The sequence below is a fragment of the Mastigoproctus giganteus genome, chromosome 12 (assembly GCF_048544385.1).
Source record: "Mastigoproctus giganteus isolate SK-2022 chromosome 12, ASM4854438v1, whole genome shotgun sequence".
Taxonomy (NCBI): Eukaryota; Metazoa; Arthropoda; class Arachnida; order Uropygi; family Thelyphonidae; genus Mastigoproctus; species Mastigoproctus giganteus.
Window position 1 is genome coordinate 306,387 of NC_143586.1, and position 24,497 is coordinate 330,883.

The 24,497-nt window shown below is 40.9% G+C and overlaps 1 protein-coding gene across 1 annotated transcript in view; it reads right to left on the minus strand.

The window, feature by feature from the left end:
* Positions 1-24,497, minus strand: part of LOC150076626 (SPRY domain-containing SOCS box protein 3-like) — a 77,214-nt gene that overhangs the window by 19,764 nt on the left and 32,953 nt on the right. The window contains exon 3 of the mRNA XM_090386968.1: positions 11,776-12,004. Coding sequence (XP_090243094.1) covers positions 11,776-12,004 — 229 coding nt within the window. The remainder of the gene's footprint in view (positions 1-11,775; positions 12,005-24,497) is intronic.

The following is a 24,497-nucleotide window of genomic DNA, read 5'->3' on the forward strand; positions in this document are numbered from 1 at the left end:
GATAAAGGACTCCATTCCTGCAAGAATAATTTCACTGACATGATCAGAGCAAAAGTTGACATCAGAAGTTTTGAAACAGTAATCCGACTAAGGAAAAGAAGAAAAGAAATCTCGCAGGTCATCCCATTTTGCATTCTTTTAATGCCAAACAATAAGAGGTTGGGAATAGACATTAGATAAAGGCTCCATTGGAGAAGAGACAATCACCAAGTTGTGACCTGAGTTGCCTAAAGGACCTCTCACTTCCACTGTGTATTTAGAAGGGTTGTTTGTCAGAAAAAGATCGAGAGTGTTGGCTGTATGGTTAGGATTGTCCGGTATTCTTGTACATGCAAGTATACATGCACTTGTTCTTAATGTTAGTTACCCTAACACAGCCCATGTATTTACTTGTTCCATGAAGACTCCCAATAGCTCTTGAAGTCCCGAACAACTTGCTCTCTAGGCTGCTGCTCATTACAATAGAAGCAGTGAAAGAATCACTTTCGCATCTGCCTGTGGCTATCATTAATCTTTTAGTCTGTGAATTCCTCCAAACAGTTTTCCTGACCCACCTAACACTACATCAATAGCAACAGTAAATATTCTTGTACTCTTTCTATTTAAGTGTATCCCATCCCTGTAGAAGCAGTCCCTCCTGTTAGCAAGCACAAACCACGAAGAAAAAAATTCTACCCTGTGCATCTTGCACAATCTGTCCGGGGCCGAAATGATTGACAACCTTCTCATCATATACTCCCTCCTATCTTGTCTGGGCAGAATTGCAGACACTTTCAAATTTAACCCTAACTCTTGACTTTTTTTTTTTAGAATTGACATTAAGTAAATTTGCAAATCTCTTACTCTTAAGGTCATTAGTGCCGACATGTACAACAATATCACTTTTTGTGCCCTTAAAAGATGATATCTGCCCTACAAAGTCATCAAATTTTGCCCTTGGCAGACATACACTTGTCCTGTTCCACCTATCCTTTTTGCATAATATATTCCCCGTCTCCCTGATAATAGAGTCACTGGCAATAACTAGTTCCTGTGGGACAGCGCATTCTGCCTTGGAGATTGCCGCTGTGTTGCCTGATGCACAGGATTCTTCCTCTTGCTCAGATTACTCGCCTGAAGGGACATAAATTCAAACTGAGAAAGACAATTGTAGAATAGATGTGCCAAAATTTGCCTTTAGCCAGCAGGTGGTTGATAGATGGAACAAATTTTCATCTGTTGTAGTGGAGGTCAGCAACTTAAATGAGGATGGTTCAATAAAGAATCACCCTGACCTAGCTGCAGAGGTGCTAGCCTGTTGGTTCTTGGCACAGGTTTTAGCTTCTCTACATAGCCACCATGTAGATTTACACATTTTTCCCCATCGATGGATTTGACTACAGATACTGTTTTTGTAGAAGTAGTGAGGTTGGTCTTTGAACCATGACTCTGTTGCAGAAATGAGTGTCTCATCATCAGGGAAGTGGGTCCCCAAAGAAATGATTCAAGGGAAGGAAACAAGAAGTCTGATGGTGCAAGATTGGGTGAGTAGGCTGGATGGGGCAGTAGAAGAAGAAAATCTTTATTGTACAGTAAAGATACAATAATGTGCCCGCCACAGCCAGGAGGCCAGGGGCTTGACAATGATATAGAAATATAAAAATATGTACAGTATAAAAATTTGTGCAGTATAAAATATTACATAACAATTAAAAACGTAGCATTAGCCATTCAATAGATATGAGTATGTACATAGTTGTGAGGCAGACAGTACACCAAGGTATGTACACGTTCATATGTACAAAGCACATATTTAAGCATATTCACACAAGTCAGAAAATTTCACAGTGCCAAATTATTGTTCGGTATTGCATTTTCTTGTGAAGACAGTTCGTCGATTTGCCTGCGACGTGCCGTTATGCGCCTCATAGGAGATAGCAGATGGAGATATCAGTATGAGTCGACATCAGGGGCCAAACAAAAGGGGAACAAGTTCGGCCAACGAGCGCCTGTAATTGTGATCAGAAGCAAATTTCTGCAGGTCAACTCCGATCATTAGCAGGGCTTGTACTGTAAGAAGTACTTGTCCAGGTAGGAATCTGTCACTGATCTTCAGCCTGTTCCGTTGTAGTTGAAGAAGAGGGGTGGCTCGTAAGGACGGAAGTGGAACATGCCACTGGCATATATCCCAGAAGTCAGGGGAGTTGATTTTGCCAACCAGCAGTTTGACTGTGGTCACAGTTCTCCTCATGCTGATTATTTGAGGCAGCCGTGGGATTTGGAGTTGGTCGGCCATGCTGGTGGTCCTCTGCTGAGGGGGGAATCGATGTTTGTGGGTTGCCCACTTCAATATCCAGTATTCACTGGCGAAGATGGGCTTCATGAGAGAAGGTACTGCGGATTCCCATATTTCAGAGGCATACAGAAAGGTAGGATACACAATGGTTTCCAGATATCTGATTGTGGTTCCTGCGTCTGTGTTATGAAGAAGATGTTGACGGGCAATCCAGCGCATTCGGTTGATCTTGCGTAGAACACATTCGATGTGACAGTTGAACCTAAGGTTTGGGTCGAAGGTTACACCGAGATCTTTGTGTTTAGTAACACTTGGAATAACTGCACCCTGCAGTGAGGGTTGTATGGATGTGGGCCACTTCTTCAGAGAAAAAACCATAATAACGGATTTTTGGGGCTTCAGTTTGAGACCGAAATGGTTGAGATGGCTAGAGAAAGCTGTGATCTTATTAAAGATTTCCGATGTGATCACTCCCCTGTTGGCTGATGGTGGTATTTCCGTTAGGAACTTTATATCGTCGGCGTAGGTAATGACATCATCTCTGTTACATACAAACGGAATAAGGAGGGCGGTAAAAAGTAACCCCGATAAAACGCCACCTTGCGGCACACCAGCATTGATGGATCGGGTATAGCAGAGGTTACGATGAGTTCTGTTCCGAAGGAGCAAGTGCAGAAAAGCGAAAACGTCACCTTTGATCCGAAAGAAATTGGTTAGGAGATTCAGAAGGGCTGAGATGTTGAGGCTATCAAAAGCAGCTTCAATATCGGCATAAACAACCGCCATTTCTGATTTGGCCTCAAATGCATTTAAAATTTCCGTTTGGACTGCCAGAAGGTTGGAGACAGTTGATCTATTAGGGAGAACATAATGGAGTTGTTTTGATGATTGTGGAAGAAGATGGTGTGTTATATGCGGAAGAAGGACTTTTTCCAGTAGCTTTAGGAGCGTGGATGCAGTGGAGATCGGTCTATAGTGCTTCGGCTGGCTTGGTAGTTGAACTTTAGGTAGTGGGGCAAGACTGTATTTGCTCCAGGATGCCGGAAACACTCTATGAGAGAGGATGGAGTTGAACAAGTAGAGCAGAGGATCAAGGATATATGGACTGAGGCACTTTACGATGAAATGTGGGACATTATCGATGCCAGCGGTGCATGATGGACGCAGCGAGTTGATGGCTTGACGAAGCTGCTGTCGATCGATTTGAATGGAAAACAGCTCATCATCTGGACTTGAAATGGGGTCTGGTTGGTAATCATATGGTTGTGTGATGTTGTCTTGGAATCTGGCTACATAGTTGATCCATTCAACTGGATTGAAATTGGAATCTGGTTCAGAGTTACGGGTATATGGCACTTTGCCTTTGGATAAGGTCTTGTCAGTGTATTCTTTAATGGCTTGCGATTTCAGTCTATTAAACAGTGCTCTAGCTTTGGAGTATTGAGTTCGGTCATATGCTGTACCAGACTGTTTCCATTGTTTATGGAGGGACTGTTTGCACTTGAAACTGTGATTTAGCTCCGAAGACCACCAAGCATTAGTTCTAGCGGAGATACTGACCTGTTTAGCTGCTGAGAACATAGTAACAGTGTGCAACCATCTAGTTAATATGTCTAGAGCCAGTTCCGGATCTCCTGATTCGAGAACTTCCCAGGGAATTAATCTTGTTGCATAAAGGCATCTGTTCGGTTGTAGGAAGGTGGGAGAGATGATGATCTTCCTTTTGACGTAGTGGGAGACATTAAAGTTGGGCGTTGGGAGCTGCAATAGGACTACGATGGGTTCATGATCGGATTCAAAGTGAGTTTCGGGTTTAATGTCGACGCTACAGGAACCAGACGATAATATGAGATCCAGGCGATGAAGACCTCTAGTTGGGCCTTCGTTTATGATCCTGAGGCCACTAGGTGCAATCTTAGCCATAAGTGACTCATGAAGATGTTGGAGATTTGGTGGTAAGTTAAAATCCCCACAGATGAGGTGGATAGCAGATGTGTGAAGCGTATTTATTAGCCAGGATGCAATATCATTGATTGTCTGAGCATCGGGGGTTGGGGGTGTATATATTGCACCGAGATCTAATAAGCAAGAGTTGATCTTGACCGTTACTATCAATGCTTCGAATAGATTGGATTTGCTGGAGACTACATGTACGAACTCAAGTCTACTGGCATTTATGATAACAGCAACGCCCCCACCACAGGTATGAGAGCGGGAGGTGAAGAAAGATTTGTAACCAGCAGCTTGGGCGGAGGCAATTGATTCTTGTTGTGGTTCCAGCCAGGTTTCAGACATGCAGATGACGTCAGCCATTTGGGACAGAAGCATCTGCTCAAGTGTCTCGAGCTTATTCCGAATACTACGAACATTTTGATAAAAAATCTTGAGTGTAAGGTGACACGAGACCTTCACGAGTGCTGATTCGAGGACATTATTTATTTTCTTTGTTGGCTTTTTAGCACGGTTGGTTACAATAGTTGGTATGAGCTGAGGGTGGATTTCATTGTAGCTTTGCAGAGATTGATCAGAGGTTTTGTCATCGGGGTATATATAGGGCTCATCATTGTGTGACCCTGATTCCTGGTTTTGGGGCTTCTGAGAATAGGAATGCCTATCAAACCGTCACGCTTGGGAGCAGTCTTGGTGGGATAGCGCATTAGCCATGGCTAGGCGTGGGGTGATATTAGATTTAGGTTCATAGTATGGCCTGAGTAGTGATCCAGACGGCCAGAGAGCAGTCGCTGATATGGAGCTGAAATTCTGTGCATCGCACTCAACTTTGAACGATGTATGCAGGGATGTTTTCTTAAGAAGTGTGACGGACACAGTAAAGTGCAGCTCATGCATTATGTATGACGCGATATCATCTGGAGCTGTATTTGGGGCCAGTCGGGAAACGAATAGACTTCGTCGAAGACGGACAGTTGGTGGATTCATCGCCTACAGCCTGGAGGTGGCCGAGGTGCCCATTTTAAATGATCGCCTTCTCTTTAGTACATTTGGGGTTCCCATTTTACCCTCTTCAGGATGGCGAGGCTTATTGCAGTAACTCTGGGCCACAAGTGTAGGAGGAGGTGCAGCTACAACTTCCGCCCGGGATGGTTGTAATGTTAGCAGAGGGGGGCCGCAATTGTGGATTTCAGGTTTCTTCGGCATTGTAGGTTGATACACTCGGCTTGAGTACGAGTAAGGCTCGACAATAGTTTCAGGATTGGGTTTCCATTGCAATGTAGTAGATGGCTTCTGTGATTTGTGGAGTGGGACACTAAGTGGTTTATCTGGATTAGCTGATTCTTCCGTAGGATTGGCAGGGTTTCTGGTCTGGTTTTCCTGGCAAGGAAGTTCTTTGGCTATCTGGATCTCGGGGCAATTTAGTGTTTGGCCAGAATTCAGTGCAGTAGGATAAGTTATTGTGATCCTGATTAGCAGCGCAGGTCTGAGTCATAGCGCATTTAATAGCTGGACCACCATCATTACATGTACACAAACTTGGATCTTGAGAAAAGTTATCAGCTATGGCGGATACGTAGTTATTAGTAGTGCAGAGCATACGGTGTTTGATATCTTCAAGTATTGATGTTATAATAATTTCAAGTGATTTACGGTTCTTGAAGAGGCACGTGGAGTGGCTAGGAAACAAAGATTCAGCAAGCGAAAAATCAGTTTGTGTAGACACATTAGTAAACATGATAGAAGGTGGGGAGTTCCTTCTTTGGGGATCTGCATGCATTGTTGGCTGTGCATGCGGGATATTGGCGAAGTCTTCTGTTTGAGTTGCTACAGTGGCGACACTGCGATGGTGGGACTTATCCTTTGCATCTGTTAAGTTAGAGAGTCAGTATTTCATATCTACAAGTGGCCGCTTATGTTGTTGCATTTTCAGAAGTGTGAACTGTTTTGAAGCATTCTCACACCTTTGGACAGCATGCCATGCCTACATATTTTGATTTTCTCCTGTAATTTTGTGAGTAAGTTGACATAATAGGCACCAGTAATTGTTCTACCTTTCAGCAGATAATCAGTCATTATTACACCTTTCTCATCCCAAAACACTGTCAGCAAGACCTTTCCTACTGATGCTTGGACCCTTGCCTTCTTGGTTGGGGGGGGGGGAGGACCATGATGTCGCCATTCCATGTACTGCTCTTTACTTTCACGGTCGAAATGGTGTATCCAACTTTCATCCTGAGTGATTAGACTTGAGAAAAATCTTCCTAATTTTTTTGGCACCGGGCTAACAACTCATGATTTCTGTTGTCAGTAAGCCTTCTGGAAACCAGTCAATAATCGGGAATCCATCTTGCACTCAAAATTTTCGTAAATGGAGTTGGTCGTGAAGGACTGTTTCAACAGGGCCCACACTAATCTTCACCTCCTGGGACAATTCATGATTAACGACTCCACTTTGCTGATTTTGCTGTCATCAATAACCAGACTCATACATTATTGAGCCACTGTGAGCATATTTCGAGAGGAGAGTGATAAGCGGATTTCCTCCACCTTCATTACTCAAAACATTTCTCCATGAAGAATGATCCAATATTTTCCTTAAGGCGGTTCTAAATCTATTCCACGTGGAATACAAGCTATTTTAAAAGCAAAGGGTGGCCCATCACCATATTTAGGCACACCTGTAACTTTTATCATAGGTGTTTGCATTATTTTATCCTCCCAGATATGGGGGATGCCCCACCCCATATCTGTCCACCTACTTAATATCACATGATAAAAATCAAGTGACTGACACTATTACTGAAGGAACACTCCATTTCATTAAAAAGGTAAGTAGCCACTTATGTATAATTTCTCTTGAAATTTTAATATTCATTCAGCAGCCTTTCACACAATATATATAGAGAGATACCCAAAGTTCAGCAATTTTTGAAAGCATTAGCACCAAGTTTCAAGTTCTGTTAATTAAAGATCAAATACACCTTGCAAATATTTAGTATTTTAAAATTGGAGGGCTTAAGCTCCTGACATTCAAACAATCTTGAGTCTCTTCAAAATCGGTAAGGGATTTACACTAGTATTACCTTTGAAGAGATGGACCCATCTCTTCTATTATGTAGTACAAGTCATGTCTTTTGAGATTATGATGGGCATCATGGAATCCAATATTCCTTACATTTCAAGTGTACACTTTTCAAAGTTTTCTTAGACTTGCTGCTAGATCGTCCACTGGACCAAACCACTAAGAAACTTTCTAGGTCTCCAGATCGGCTAGTATATAATCTCACCACATCTACTCTGTCAACTAGTGAATAGAGAGAGTCTGGATAGTAGTGTGGGAGGCACTATTGAGATCACATTATGTCAAATAGTTTGTCTTTCTGACAGGATACCAATTGCCTCAACTATCACTCATATCCACTGCATTAATTATTTGATGAACAATTCATATTGCTACAAAGATGGTAATTATGCGTACATTTGTTCTGATATTCTTGTCAGAGACTTCCCTAACCTGGAATTTATTATTATTATTAGCCATATGGTGCAAGGAAGCCTGAGGCTTACGCTGCAAGAGCCAAAAAAAAAAAAAATTTTCTGAATTACTCCGAGAGAGAGAGAGAGAGAGACAAAAGTAGAAGGGAATCACCAAGAAAAAGAAGAATGATGATATCCAGCTCAGGACCCTGGGTGCGCCAAGCCCATACTCACCAGATGTGAGCCCCTGGGAATCTTCTGTCTTGCAAGAAAAGTTGAGAAAGTTGTCTCTAACTTTCCTTCCAACTCTACAAATGACTCAAAACCTTTTGACTTGACAGTAAAAATAGACTCAGAAAAGGTCAAGAAGCTGAGGTCTTGCAGTAATTAATGACCTTTCAACTTGTTAATTTATCTGTGACAAGAGAAGACATTCCTACACATCCAACACTCTTGACCTTTTCCCTCACAAGCAACCCTTCAAAGTTAATGTTAGTGGTCTACTTCTGATCTTAACTTGATGGTGATCTCTTTTCCAATGGAGAGTCTCTCTCTTCATATGGCTACTCTCAGCTTTGTGTTGTATAGCTAGCCTTGCAACACAAAATGGAATGATCTTGGTGATTTCCATTCCTCATTTCTTTGGCCAGATTATTATTTTAAATAATCTGATCTTAATGCTTCCTTAAATCTTCTCGGAAATTATTCTTGCAAGAATAAACTCCTCTATTCCTCATTTCTCCCATAAAATCTATTCTTTCATGTATTCCTAAAAAAATGGTGTCCCAATAAATGCAGTTCATTATAATTGGCTTGCATATCAATCTTAAGCTTACCTTTTCTTCATACACTAAAGCTCACAAGTAGTAGTTGTGAAACAACTATTAATCAATCCAAACACTGTGAAATGGGCTAAGAGTATAAACTTGCTTCTTGTCCAAATGGTAGTCGACCCTTCTGATCTCTGGCAAAAGGCATTGTCCACAATATCTGTCCATCTATACTTCTACCTCATTAACATCCTACTTTTCTTATTGATGGGATTCAAACTCATGTCTTTTCCATCCAGTGTGATTCTATCCACTGTGCTAACCACATGTATCAATGATCTTGGTAATTCTCTCCTACATTATCTTTCCAAACATACTCCACCAATGCCTCCCATGATTTCCAGCAAAAGGATATTAGAAGAATTCTTAAAAATCTAGATACCATGAAAGCTCCAGATCCTGATGACATTTCTCCACGTTTTAAAACCTATGCTCTTTCCTGATTTATGTAAACTTTTATCCGCTCGCTTATACCATTGGTATTTTTCCTTATGCGCAAATTTTCATATATATCCAGCCAGTTACTAAAGAGGATGACAAATCTCTTCCTTCCAATTATCATCCCACTACACTTCCTTCTACTGTTTCTAAAGCAATGGAGAAATCCATCAATTGCCACTCTTAAATCTATCTTGAAACTTTCCATCTGATTAATTATTGGCAATTTGTATTCAGTATCGATTAAGTGGTGTTATACTGGCTAAGGTTGCTCATTTTCAGACAAATTCAATGGAAAAGTTTTATGCAACTCAAACAGTTGCTCCTGACATTTCTAAGGCTTCCATTCAGCTTTGGCAGGAAGGTCTTCTAAACAAGCTCCTATCTAATGGATTGCTGACTGAATTTTGCAATCAGCTGTTTCTCTCTGATTGCTCTCAGACAAATCAGAGTGATGGTAGGAAAACAGGCCTTCTACCATCACTGATTTACATGTGATGGTAAAAAAAGGCCTGTGTCTTCCAACTTCTCAATTAATGCTAGTTCAATTCTTTCTCTTGCCATTTTCCTCCAGTTTGTGAAACTTTGCTTTGAACAGCTTCAACTTCTCAAATATTCACTACCAATTCTTTAAATGTTGATCAGTTAATTCTCCAATGGGGCAAACAAAACAATTCACTGTCCACCTCCAAACTCACAGAAGAACCAATTTTTCTCCTTTCTCATTTATTCCTTCTACTTCTGCTCTTTGGAATAGCCTTCCTTCACATATGTATTTCCTAAAAATTAAAATCCACAGTCGAAGCTCTATGTAATGACCCCCCCAGGGGGAATGAGAAAAACGGTCATTATATCAATTATTCATAAAATAGCATTAGCCAGGATGAACCACATAGGTTGTTATAACATGTGGGATATTAAAAAGAGGGTCATTATAAAGAACTTCAACTGTATAGAAATTCAAATGTCAACAAGTACCTTCTGCCTCCAACCCATACATAATACTATAGGTTCCAATACCATTTGTGTTTAGGATTAGCATTAAAAAAAAGAAAAAAAAAAAAAAAAAAATTGTCATTCCATTTCAATACAAGAAATATGTTTAAAAAATTGCTCCCTCCCTCACATTAAGCCAGGAATATCGAAAAGGGTTGTATTTTCCCTAATATTCCACAATTCATCCAAAAACTCTTTTCATTATAAAAAAAACAAAAAAAAAAAAACAACACAATAGAAGTTAAAAGAGACTGATAAAAAAAGTTCTAAGTTTTCATTTATTACAATAAATTTTGCAAAATGCAAGCTTTTACATTTGGAAAATAAAAGCTTAAAAACAGCTTACATACTTGGAAAGGCTTCCAATCCTCCACCAACCAGTACTGGTGCTCCTGAGCCCAATGTAACTATGAAACCTGGGTTGATAAAGATAGAAAGAGATTTAGGACTCTGATATAGGCAAATATGAAATTCTCTGTGCAGTGCAGAGGAGAGGAGAGGAAGGTGCCTTATGAATGCTTTATTGAACAATTTCTTGTAGAGATTGAGAGGCCATAATTCAGTGTATTAGGTAATTGTTAGAGGCATACTCTGTACAAGGATGGAGACCACACCTTTAAAAAACCAAACAACAACCTTCTCGAAAGGGGCCAAAGTAATCAACAAACAATTTATCTGATGAAGTTGGCAAAAGTGCACTCTTGTGATGAGACTCAATATGGGGACGACAGAGCTTGGTAAACAAGTACCTTTCATGGGCTCTAACTGAAGTTTACACAGTTCTAGGAGGGACATTAAACTAAAAGGGAAATTTTGATGGTATTAAGGACATAAGAGCCAAAAGGTAGTGGTTTTTTTTTTTTGGCTGGCAGAGCAACAGCCTCTGGATTTCCTGCACTGTATGGCCAATATAAATACAAAAGAAGTAGTGGTTGTAGAAGCCAAGATAATGAGTAAACATAGGGGATGGGTCACATAAAACTGACATCACTTCCCACCCCACCAAACCAACCAGTAGCAGCAGTATTGCAGCTCGGCTGTTTTAGGTCTCTGTTGATGGCAGTGATGATTGTTTGAAAGCAAAGCTGCCATTTTGCAGTGGCTGAAACATTTCCAATACAGCAGTGAATATATCAAAAGATGACCACCAACTTGAAGTAGTGATGAAACAGCTGCTAAAATGCATGAAAAATTTATTCTGATGAGAGATTTAACATCTGTGAAACTGCTGATGATTTGAGGATTCCAGGTTAAGTCTAGTTTGGTTTGATATGATCTGATTTTTTATGGTGCACTGACAGTTTAGGCCATGATGCACCAAGTCTAGACTGTACAGGTGATTTTCACCAAAGGTACACCAAGACTGTTGAATAACAGCCAAAAGGTTCATTATCAAGAACTATTGTGAGGAGGTGAAAAGAAGAATGGACCCTATATCATCACTTGCACCATTATTGGCAATTAAACAAAGGTGCTTGTCAATAACATTGAAACAAAATTCCAGTCATCCCAGCAAAAGTTACCAAGCTTTTTTCCCCTTTTATTTTCTTTACCCCAAACTCAAATTGAAGCTAAAAGGATGAAGATTTGGTGACATTCCACTGAATGCAACCTGCTCACAGATGACTTTCAATGATGTTCTGAAAGTGGAACATTTGGATATCATCAGGTGGGCAGGAGGATATTTTGAAGGGGGAATTTCTCATAAAAATGGTTACGTACCATTATTTTTTTTTATTTAGAAAATTAAACTCTTAGAACTTTTTCATCAGACTTCATATATATAAAATAAATAAAATTGCCTACCTAATGGTTTTCTATTTTTATAAAATGATAATGTTCCATTCCACATGTCTAAATGAACTCCAATAATTGTACCCTGACCAAAACGAGAAGAATAACACTCAGCCTTGCTTTTATGATAGATAAAGCCAGTATAAGAAAGGCCCCATGATTCACAGTCAGAACCAAGCAAACTACAAAATGTATGTCGATGTCTGTTGAGATCTGCCTTATTTGTTCCTACACCTATCATCTAGAAAATAAAAATAAACTACTAATAACTAAAGAATCCCAAACACATACATATATATACTATATATATATATACACACGCACAGTCCAACAAATCGTATCTCTTCTTCCAAACTAACAGTAGATAAATTTCAGAACCCAAATGAGTTTTAACTGGAGAATACCAAATATTTTGTTTCTTTGTGATTAATTCTTTGTTATACAATGTGAATGCAATCAGTATGCCATGGTCTTCCTTTATAATTTAATGTGATTTTAAGAGAAAATAGTTTTCTTATTTTTTGGTGTACAAGTTCTCTCTTTAATCATTGGAAAAAATCCTGAGAGAGAGGTCTAAATGTGATATCCAAAAAGTTTAAATTTAAATATAATTTACCATAAACCAGTTAAATCTTTTTATTAAATGAATGGGGTGGTCCTTCACCAGTTATCTTGATCTTGTCATGTATACAGAAGCAATACCTCTAAAACTTCATTATATTTCAGTTTCACTGATATATATAATCCTAATTCAGCTGCTAAGTAACTTATATTCCCAGATTAATGGAGAGTGATAAAACAACTAAAACTTGGTTGTTGTTGTTGTTGTTGATGGGGTTTTAAGTGCAATTGCTACTTAGGTCATATTGCACTTAGAAAAGTGGTTCATACTGCCTGTGTTGGTTCATGTAGAAGCAGTTAGAAACGGTTATACAGTCCTATTCGTTTTAGGAAGGAGAAGAATTCTGCGAGATTTGATTTTTCGCCTATGATATGGGTAAGTGACACAGGTACCTTTAAACTTGCTAGAGAATTGAATTGAATGACACTAGCCAAGCATTATGATACAGAATACATTCTAGAAGTATGTGTTTGACTGTAAGTGGTGTATGACAATGATTACACTGAGGAGGGTCATTCCCTGACAGGAGGAACAAATGAGTTAAGTGAGTATGACCAATTCTGGCTCTGGTTAGGATTACTTCTTCTTGTCTGTTTTCAATGTGGCTAGAAGCCCATAATTTTGGTACAGGTTTAATTTGAAAAAGTTTATTATGAATTTGTGCTTGCCACTGTAGAGTCCATCGACCTTTACATATATTTCGGATCTACATTTTGTAATCTGTGAATGGTACTAAGGAATTCGTTGGGGCTACTTTCGATGGATGTTTGGCAGCATCATCCGCAATTTCATTTCCTGGTATTCCAGTATGGCCAGGTATCCAGCAGAAAATAACCTTTTGTTGATGCTCTCTCAGACGTATCAACTCTGTTCTAATGAGCTTTAATAGAGAGTGAGTAGATGGGGAGTTGTTTTGCAAGGCTAATAAGGAACTCTGCGAGTCTGTGTAAATTGAACAAAAGCCGAGAATTAGGGTTGAATTTGAAAGTGTCTGCAATTCTGCCCAGACACAATAGGAGGGAGTATATGATGAGAGCCTTGTCGATCAATTCGGCCCTGGAAAGATTGTGCAAGGCTCAAGGGGTAGAATTTTTTTCAGCATGGACTGTACTTGTTAACAGGAGAGATTGCTTCTACAGGGATGGGATACACTTAAATAGAAAGGGTGCAAGAATATTTGCTGATGCTATCGAGGCAGTGTTAGGTGGGTCGGAAAACTGCTAGCTTGGGGGGGGGGAGACAAAGACCAATAGATTGACAGTGGCCACTGGAAGAGGGGAAACATTCTTGCACTGCTTCTATTAGAATGAGCAGAAGCCTGAAAAACAAGATGCATGGTATTTCAGAGACTGCTGGGAGCCATTGCGGTACAAGTAAACACATGGGTTGTGTTAGGGTAGCTAAGAATAGAAACAGGTGCAGGTATACCAGGCGACATCGCTGGACAGTGCAGTGTTGAGTCAGTTTGGTGTGACATAAGCATTGGGATATAAAAATTGAAAGTAGGAGTGTGCTATAGGCCTAATGACTCTGATGAGTATAATAAGGAACTGTACAGAGAAATAGAGTGGGTCAGTAAATCAGAGAGTCTTATAATGGGAGATTTTAATTTCCCAGATATTGACTGGAATTTGGGGGCTGGTTACTCACACACTAGCAGGGCTTTTGTGGATTTATTGGATGATTGTTTTCTACATCAGCATGTTCGGGAGGCAACTAGAGGGAGTAATACTCTTGATTTGATTATCAGCAGTGATTCTTCATGCATTAAGAATCTGCAGATAAATGAACCACTAGGTGGCAGAGATCACAGTGTGCTGAAGTGGGATTTACTCAAAGAGGTAACTACCATTAGGCGTAAAGGGAAGGGTTATTGCTTCCGTAAAGGCGACTACGATGGCCTGAGACAGTATTTAAATTCTATACAGTGGGACCAACTGATGATGTTACCAACAGCAAATTCAAAATGGGAAGCATTCAAAGAACTTATCTTGGAAGCTACTAGGCTTTACATACCAACTAAGAAATATTGTTCAAGGTTTAGGCCAAAATGGATGTCAGATGAACTAATGAGGCATATGGCAGAGAAGAAAAATGCATGGGAACTTACAAATTAACACATGACACAGAAGCCTATGATAGATACAAGTTGATATGCAACCAAGTTACAAAGGAGGTTGGGCAGGCGAAGGCAGATTATGAGAAATCTTTGGCAAGGGATGCAAAGAAAAACAGCAAAGAGTTCTTTACTTATGTAAACTCTAGAAGGAAGGGGATGAATCAGATTGGTCCACTTGATATTGATGGGTCAACTGTTGATGATCCTGCTCAGGTAGCTAACAAACTAAATGAATATTTTGCATCGACATTCACACATGAGGAGTTATTCAGCAAGGGGAATGCCAGAGGTGTATTCAACTCTAGCAGTAAGCTAAGAATCTTGAAATAACTGGGAGTAAAGTGGAGGAGAAACTGTTGAAGATAAACACAAGAAAGGCACCCGGGGTGGATGGGATCTATCCAGTTATATTAAAGGAGGCAGCAAAGGAAGTAAGCAAACCCTTAGCTATAATTATGAGAGCTTCCTTGGACTCAGGGGAGGTACCCATAGACTGGAAATGTGCAAATGTGACCCCAATTCACAAAGGAGGATCAAAGGCGGACACAAGTAATTATAGACCTGTGAGCTTAACTTCTGTTCCAGGAAAATTAATGGAGGCACTGGTTAAAGAAGCACTGCAGGATCATTTAGACAAGACTTCAGTTATAGCTCAGACACAGCATGGTTTTTTTAAGGGGAAGTCTTGCCTGACCAACTTGATTGGATACTATGATGCAGTACCCCCAGGGCCAAAAGGAGCTAACATGGATACGAGTAATTATCCACCTTTAGAGCCATCAAGCTCAAGGTCAGAAATTCCTGACAATGACCGTGACAACAACCAGCCCAAAAGGCTTAGAAGGGAACCTGAATGCCATGATGAATTACCAAATTTCTTGGTTATTCATTCCCTATCCTCCCAACCTGTAGGAAAATTGTCACCGTTCTTGATTCAAAAATATTTGGAATCAATTACTGGATCACCGAAAATGGTGAAAAGACTTCAATCCGGAGATCTCCTCATTGAAACTGCCACCGCTAAACATTCTCAGCGGCTCTTAAACACAACATCATTTTGTGGGCTCACAGTATCAATTACTCCACACAGAACCTTAAATTCATCAAAGGGTGTAATCAGTGAGTGGGACCTAATTACAGTCTCCGAAGAAGAGCTACTTCAAGAACTAAGTAGTCAAAAAGTTACAAATGTGAAACGGATTATGACTAAAAAAGATGGAAATCTCACTCCAACGAGATCAATCATCTTAACATTCAGTACGCCAGACTTACCATCCTCAATTAAAGCTGGCTATTTGAATTGTCGTATAAGACCATTTATCCCGAATCCCGTTCGCTGCTTCAAATGCCAGAAATACGGGCATTCGCAGCAGGCATGTAGAGGTGAGGCCATATGTCCCATCTGCGTCTCTAACGATCATACTCAAGCGGATTGCTCTGTCAAAACCCCTGTTTGTCCCAACTGCAAAGAAAGCCACCCAGCTTTTTCCAAAACATGTGAGCTATGGATTACAGGAGAGAAAATTCAAAAGTACAAAATAGAAAATAAAGTCACCTTTCCTGAGGCACGTAGACAAGTTATGTCGACCCTGCCTAGTAGTCGTTCCTATGCAGCTCGCACTCGGAACTTCGTTTCTACTGCAGCTCAAACAGATGTATCAGTTCCACCTAACACCTCTCTGGCGAACTGGCTCAAATCTACGCTTTCAACCTCAAAGAAAGATAATCCTCCAAAAAGAACTAGCGAAGCCACAAATACTCCAATCAGCATTCCTACTCATACCCCATTAGCCCCAGTTGGAAAAGAACAATTAAAATCAGAATCAGTCTCTAAAAAAACGGAATCTCCCTCCAAATGCATGGATGTAGATGAGCTGCTAGACAATGAGGAACCTATTCTAGAACTCCATGCAGAGGACACCATGGATACTGGACGCCCCACATTCTCAAAAAAGGACCGGAAAAAATGTCCCACGTACAGAAAACAGTCAGATGAATCACCCTCAGGTAAACCTAAATAATGAATAAGATCATACAATGGAATTGCAGAGGACTAAGCACTCATTCTGATGACATAAGAGATTTAATAGCTCAATTTAATCCCGTAGGTGTATGCTTACAGGAAACATTCTTGTCGCCCCAAGTTTTGCCAAAATTTTCAAGTTATACCATTTACAGACGAGATAGGAACTCGGTATCACCTGCACGTGGAGGAGTTGCTATTCTTGTTAACGCTAACATACCATCCAAGCCGATCCAATTGAGAACGACCCTAGAAGCTGTGGCAGCTCGCCTTGCAGTTGGTACGTCATTTACCATCGTTTCCATTTATATTCCGCCATCTGCCCCACTTCTGCTTTCAGAACTTAACAACCTGATTGCACAACTCCCAACTCCAATTTGTCTTTTTGGTGACTTTAATGGACACCATCCATTGTGGGGATCGGCCACAATGGATATAAGAGGCAAATTGATAGAGGAATTCATGCATAATAATGATCTTAATTTATTAAATTCTGGATCTCCTACCTACATCCACTTAGCAACCGGATCTGCTTCCGCAATAGACTTGTCAATTTGTTCACCATCCATATTCCCAATCATGACATGGTCAGTATTAACCGATCCCTTCAACAGTGATCACTTTCCAATTATTTGCTCGGTACAAACAGGGGTAACTTCAAATCCTGACCAACAATCCACTTGGCAGTTTAAAAAGGCAAACTGGGGTGGCTATTCTGCCCAGATAAGCTTAGACAGATTTTATGTTCAAAGTCAACATATTGATGATGTGAACACTTACATAACCAATCAGATTCTGACTGCAGCTAAGGCCTCCATTCCAAAATCCACACCATATCGAAAACACAGAAATAACTGGTGGAATACAGATTGTTTAATTGCCAAACAGGATAAAAACCGCGCCTGGAATCATTTCCGCAAGTATCCCAGCACTACTAACCTAATTGCTTTTAAAAGACTAAAAGCAAAAGCTAGACAAGTTAGGCGGAAAGCGAAACGGGATTCATGGATTGCTTTTGCCTCCACTATTACCAAAGACACGGACACACAAGTGATCTGGAAAAGAATACAGGCATTAAATGGCAAATTTGCTCGGCCGCCTTCTCCGATACTTCATTGGAAAGGGAAAGACATTTCTACTCCCGAAGAAGTTGCAAATGCATTTGCAGAATCATTTGCAAAAATATCAGCTTCTGCCACCTATGCCTCCACCTTCCAGAAAATCAAAGCAGGTGCAGAACGATATAAAATTAACTTCTCCACGCGCCGTTCATTCCCGTACAACCAACCGTTTACGTTAACAGAACTTCAAGAATCATTAAACAGATCTTCCAATAGTGCTGCAGGTCCAGATGGAGTTCATTACATTATGTTAAAGCATTTACTTGGAGAAGACTTGAGAACCCTATTAATTTTTTACAATCGGATCTACTCTGAAAATACCTATCCATCTTCATGGCGCCATTCGTTCATCATCGCCTTACCAAAACCAGGAAAAAATCCTTCCTGTGTTGAAAACTACAGGCCAATATCTCTTACGAGCTGCATGGGAAAAATTTTCGAAAGAATGGTTCATACTAGACTCACTTACATCCTGGAGTCAGAGAATCTCCTTCCAGATCACCAGTATGGCTTTCGAAAAAATAGATCAACCGTAGACGTGCTCATTAAAGCCGAATCTCATATCCGAAATGCCTTTATCATGAAACAACATCTAGTCATGGTCAATTTAGATCTTGAAAAGGCATTTGACACTACATGGCGGCATGGTATTATTATGGACCTTTACCATCTGGGGCTTAGGGGTCATTTGCCAGAAATAATTCAGAATTTCCTGCAATTGCGCTCTTTTCAAGTCCGATACAAAAACGTCCTCTCTACATCTCACATTCAGGAAGAGGGAGTCCCGCAGGGATCAATACTCAGTCCAACTCTGTTTTCAATCCGAGTTAGCAGCATGACCCGAGATATCCCAAAAACTGTTCAAACTTATATGTATGCAGATGATCTTACCATTTCCTGTCAATCTCAAAGTATGAATACCATTGAACGGCAGCTACAACTTGCCATAACCAAAATAGAATCCTGGACTTCACGGAACGGTTACAGACTGTCAGAAAAGAAATGCACCGTCACTCACTTTTGCAAGAAGCGAGCTCTCCATCCTGAACCTGAATTACAAATAAACAATACTCCAATCCCTCTCGTTAATACCGTTAAATTTCTTGGACTACTATTAGACCGCAAACTAAATTTCCAAGCTCACATCACTTATTTGAGAACTTCTTGTTTAAAACGGTTGAATATACTTCGTTCGGTATCATCTATGTCATGGGGAGCTGATCGGTGTACGTTACTGCATCTTTATAGAAGTTTAATCCGTTCACGGCTAGATTATGGTTGTCCAGTGTACGACTCTGCCAGGAGCACTACTTTAAAACGGCTAAATATGATCCATCACAGTGCTCTGAGGACTGCGTTGGGAGCTTTCAGGACTTCTCCGATCCAAAGTCTATATATTGAAGCGCATGATCCTCCATTACACCTGCGTAGAAAAACACTACTGCTTCACTACGCTGCTAAGATCCAGAGTCTACCATCACACCCAAGTTGGGAGTATCTCTATAATACTCGTTGGGATGTCTTCTATCAGAGTAAGCCAAATTAAAATAGACCCGCCTCTCTCAGGATCAAAGAGCTTGTTCAGACTTGGAATGTCGATCTAAATGAAATCTTCCAAGACACAACTACACCTGTTGCTCCTTGGACATATGTGTCTGTCTCTCAAGATACATACTTCCTCCAGTGGGGGAAAAATATACCTTCCTGCAACATCAGACAGTTACATTCAGCTCATGCTACGGACAACCATGCCTGTAAAATCTATACGGATGGTTCAAAAACTGAGAGTATGGTAGGTGCTGCGGCAGTTTTTCCTTTATGTACAATTTCATCCACACTACCGCTTGCTTGCAGCGTCTTCACATCTGAATTATATGCCATTAAATTAGCGCTTAGTAAAATAATTGAGCTTTCCATCTCATCTGCCATAATTTACACAGATTCTCTTAGTGCTGTCTCTGCCATAAGGAAGAATTCCTCCATTTCTCACCCTACATTGAAACAGATTCATTCCCAGCTATTTACTTGCAGTGTGTCCAATCAGTCAATTAGGTTTTGCTGGATCCCTGGCCATGCAGGCATTCCGGGAAATGAAAGTGCTGACTTTGCCGCTAAACATCCTCAACCCGCTCTCTCACAACATCCTCAGGTTCCTTTCTCTGATTTTAAGTCTGTCATACGCAAAGCCTGCTACAATAAATGGTCACAGACCTGGAAAAGTGAGCCTAACAATAAACTTTACCAGATAAAAGAAGATCCAAAGCTGTGGCTGTCTGGCTTCCGAAGAAACAGACGAGAGGAAGTTGTATTGGCAAGACTCAGAATTGGACATACTCACCACACTCATCTCTTTCTGTTATTGGGTGAAAGCCCACCACAGTGCCCATCCTGTCAGACGCAGCTTACAGTCCGTCATTTCCTGGTTGATTGTCCCTTACATTCAACCATCCGGTCAAACACTTTTCAGTCTCTCTCTAAATTGAATATGTCACCTGATTTATCTTGCATCTTAGGAAATGAAGCTAATATTGAAGAACTTTTATTATATCTAAAACATATTGGTTTGTACAGAAGCATATAATGTAATCTCTCTAAAAATATGCTTTTTGTCAATTAACGATGAAGAGACACAATTTGGCCTTAGTTGCCCTTGTGTCGTTAAACCGAACAACAACAACAACAACTATGATGCAGTCACAAAAGAACTGGATGCAGGGAATAACTTTGATATTATATACTTGGATCTTAGAAAGGCTTTTGATACTGTTGCACATGGAAGACTGCTACACAAATTGGAGCAGTGTGACATTGGAGGCAAATTGCTGCTATGGATAAAGGGGTGGTTGAGCGGGAGAAGACAGAGAGTGGTAATCAATGGACACTGCTCATCGTGGACTAATGTTATTAGTGGAGTCCCTCAGGGCTAAGTGTTGGGTCCATTATTGTTTTCTGTATTCATAAATGATATTGATGATGGTATATCAAGCTTAATGTCCAAGTTTGCAGATGATACAAAGGTTGGCAGGGTTGTCAAGGACACTACTGACACTATGCTGCTGCAACAGGATCTGGAAAGGTTGAGCAGATGGGCTGAGAGGTGGCAAATGAAGTTTAACATTGACAAATGTAAAGTACTACACATGGGAAACAGCAACCCCAGAGCAACGTATCAACTCTGTGGTACTACACTGACAGTGGTAGAGAATGAAAGGGACTTGGGGGTGGTTGTGCAGGCAGATATGAAGTTCTCTGAGCAGTGCAAACGGGCTGCAAGAGTAGCTCATGGAGTATTGTCAATGATATACAGGAATTTTTCCAGCAGGGATAAGGAGGTGATTATTCCATTGTATAAGGCAATGGTCAGGCCACACCTAGAGTACTGTATACAGGTCTGGAGGCCTCATTTCAAGAAGGATGTAGAGCTGCTGGAATGAGTACAGAGAAGGGCAACAAGATTAGTGAATGGAACAAAGGGGTGCTCTTACGAAGAAAGGCTTAAGTTTTGCAAATTACAGTGTCTGGAGACTAGGCACCAGCGAGGTGATCTGATAGAGGTGTATAAAGCCTTGAATGGTTTAAGCATGCTCAATGCTGATGGGATTCTTCCTCTAGCTCAGAAAAATCACCTGAGAGGGCATAAATTCAAATTGAGGAAAGACAGATGTAGGATAGACGTGCGGAAATTTGCCTTTAGCCAGCGGGTGGTTGGTTGGTGGAACAGACTCCCATCCCTTGTGGTGGAGGTTGATAGCCTATATAAGTTTAAGGCTCAGCTGGACAGGTATTTTGAACGAACAGAGGGGGTGAGGTGGAAGTGGGTTTTTTTTTTTTTGGCTGATGCTGCATAAGCTTGCTTTCTTGCATCAAATGCCTCTACTAATGCTAATGCTAATTAAACTCTTTTGAATTGACACATGGAAAATATTTTCTATAGCAAGCTTTATGGCATATAATTTAGTCGTGTAACTACTGCACTCTGTTGGGAGAGATAGAGAAATGGTACTATCTGGGAGTACTACTGCTGTGCCTGATCCACTCTCAGACTTCGATCCATCTGTATACATTTTAATGAAGTCAGGATAACGCTGAGTATGCGCTATGTGTAGCTGTTGGATGTTAATATCTGATAGAGTGTTTACCCCACTGGTGGAAATAATTGTCACAAGATGGCTTGATGACCGACCATGGAGGGTCGGGATCTATAGGATCTTGTAAGATTTTATTGAAGTGTATATCCCAATCTTCTGCTAGTTGTTTTAGCCTAATACCAGCAGGCCGAACTGTCTGTGGTTTGTTTCTATAGAAGGTCGTAAACTGTGGATTATAGAGTATTGGCCAATTAGGATGGGTCATCTGGCTTTGGATCTTGGTTGCATAGTTCAGCAGCAGCATCTTTCTCCTGATATTTAGGGGAGGTTCATGAGCTTCAACATACAAACTTTGCACTGAAGATGTTCTAAATGCGCCTAGTGCTGTTCTGAGAGCTGAATGTTGAATAGGGTTGAGGCGAGATAAAGCGCTCTCCCTAGCAGAATCGAAGACAGGTGCACCGTAGTCCAGTCGTGATCTGATTATGGATCTATATAAATCAAGCAGGCTTTGGCGATCTGCTCCCCATGTTGTGGCTGATAAGACTGAGTATGTTCAGTTTTTTTTGACGAGTAGTGTGGAGATGTTCAATGTGCTTTTGGAAATTTAACTTATTGTCAAAGTACAATCCTAGTAGACGAATACAGTTAGCTATGGGAAGAGGATGGTTATTCAAGTGCAGCTCGGGTTCAGGATGCATATTGCGTCTGGAGCAGAAGTGTATGGCAGTAAATTTCTGGCTGGATAATCTATAGCCATTTTGTGTCATCCATGTCAGGATGCGATTCATTGTTGTTGTTGTTTGGTTTTTAGGAGCATTAGCAACTAAGGCCATATTGCTCCGGGATATGCGGTGGTCAGTCCCTGACCTTTCCGCATCCTCCGTATTTGGTGGTGACGGGCTCGAACCCCGGGCTAATCAAGAAGCGTGTGCTGCGCACTGCTGCTCCTTCCCACCTGGCTACGGAGGCGCCGCGATTCATTGATATTTGAAGTTGGTGTTCAATGTAATGCATGTTTTGGGAATGAGAGGAAATCGAGAGATCATCTGCGAAAAGGTATGAATCCACAGTTTTCAGAATGAGTTCAATTATATGATTTATTCTCATTGCAAACAAGGTAGCGCTGAGAACAGACCCTTGTGGAATTCTTCATCCCCGCAGTGACACAGCGGATCTTCTTCAATGCCTAGGGATGTTAGCTTCGCTTTAAAGGGTCCGTGGCCTGTAAATAGAAATGTAGTATGGAGGCCTGGTGAGTACCAGGGAGGAGGCTTTGGACTGATGAGGTTCAGAGGGAATGAACCTTTTGGTTATCAATCTTTTGTTGGTGGTGTCCCATGTCTCTTGCCAGGTCCTGTACATAATTTCAGCGATTCTCTTCCTTTCCTGTTTGGGGTTGTTATCAAGGTTAAGAGTGATGCCTGCTGTTTCGGTGGGAATACTCTTCTTCAATCGTTGATATAATCCTCTTCTTATTACCTCTAGGTGTAGGGGTATACATCCAGCTAGCACCTGCAGAGCTGGGGTGCTTACTGAACGGCACGCCCTTGTTACGGCAAGGAGCATAGAACGCTGTATGGAGTCTAGTTTACGGCGATTTCGGTCGAGGGAGGCCCTAGTACATCATACTGAGACTCCATAGCAAGCTATTGGCACAAATATGGCATTATAGATGAGGGCCAGAGCCCGGCGCTTAAGGCCCCAGTCTGCACGGCTTATACGGATGATCATGGCCGAGTATTTTTTATTTTCTGTGACATATATTTCAAGTGAGGATGGAAATTTAGCTTCATATCTAAGACGATTCCTAAATACTTGATTTCTGGGTATAATTTTATGGAGGTGTTGTCAATTTTGATAACCGGTGGTCTTCGTAGTTGGAGCGTTCCCTTGAGCAATATAGATTTGGTTTTCTCTCCCGAGATCTTTAGTCGGTGAATGACTATCCAAATCCTGGAGCTTAGTTAGTGCACAATTTGCTCTCGCCTCTAAATCAGCTCTTGTGTCACCATGCACCACCAAAACCAAATCGTCAGCAAACGCAAGGGGTTGAGTCATCCCCAAGTCCATCCCAAGGAACTCGTCCAGGACGATGGACCAAAAGAAAGAGTTGATAGTACTGATCGAGCCCAGTCGGCGATCGATTTGTCGGGACAGACTGACACTTCTGTCTGACATGCTACTGATTTGTAACTATGGGTAGCCGAAGCGTAAGTGGTTTTTGGAATATTTGATTTTACTTGTCTTCTAGCTTCTTGAAAAGATACTTTATTTTCAGTCTTGTATTTCTGTATTTTTTTTCCTAACTTCCAGAGATCACAATCTTTGGAATAGGCTGGATGATTACCCTTGCAATTAGCACACTCGGAGTTTGTGCCTTGCATTCAGATTGAGTATGAGTTTTGCAACCGCAGTTTGGACATGTTCCATCTCCATGGCATGCTGTCTGAGAGTGTCCAAATATCTGACATTTGTAGCATCTCAGAGGGTTCGGGATAAAAGGCCGAACACGACAGTTTAAATAGCCCGCTTTGACTGAGGATGGTAGATTAGGTGAACTAAAGGTTAAAATTATGCTACGTGTTGGGACTAAGGTGCCGTCTTTTCGTATCATGATTCTCTTGGCCTGAGTTACATTTTGATCCCTTAGTTCCTGAATTATTTCTTCCTCAGAAACGTTCAATAGGTCCCATTCACTGATCACTCCCTTGGAAGAATTTAGGGTGTTATGTGGAGTGACTTGAATTGGAATTCCACT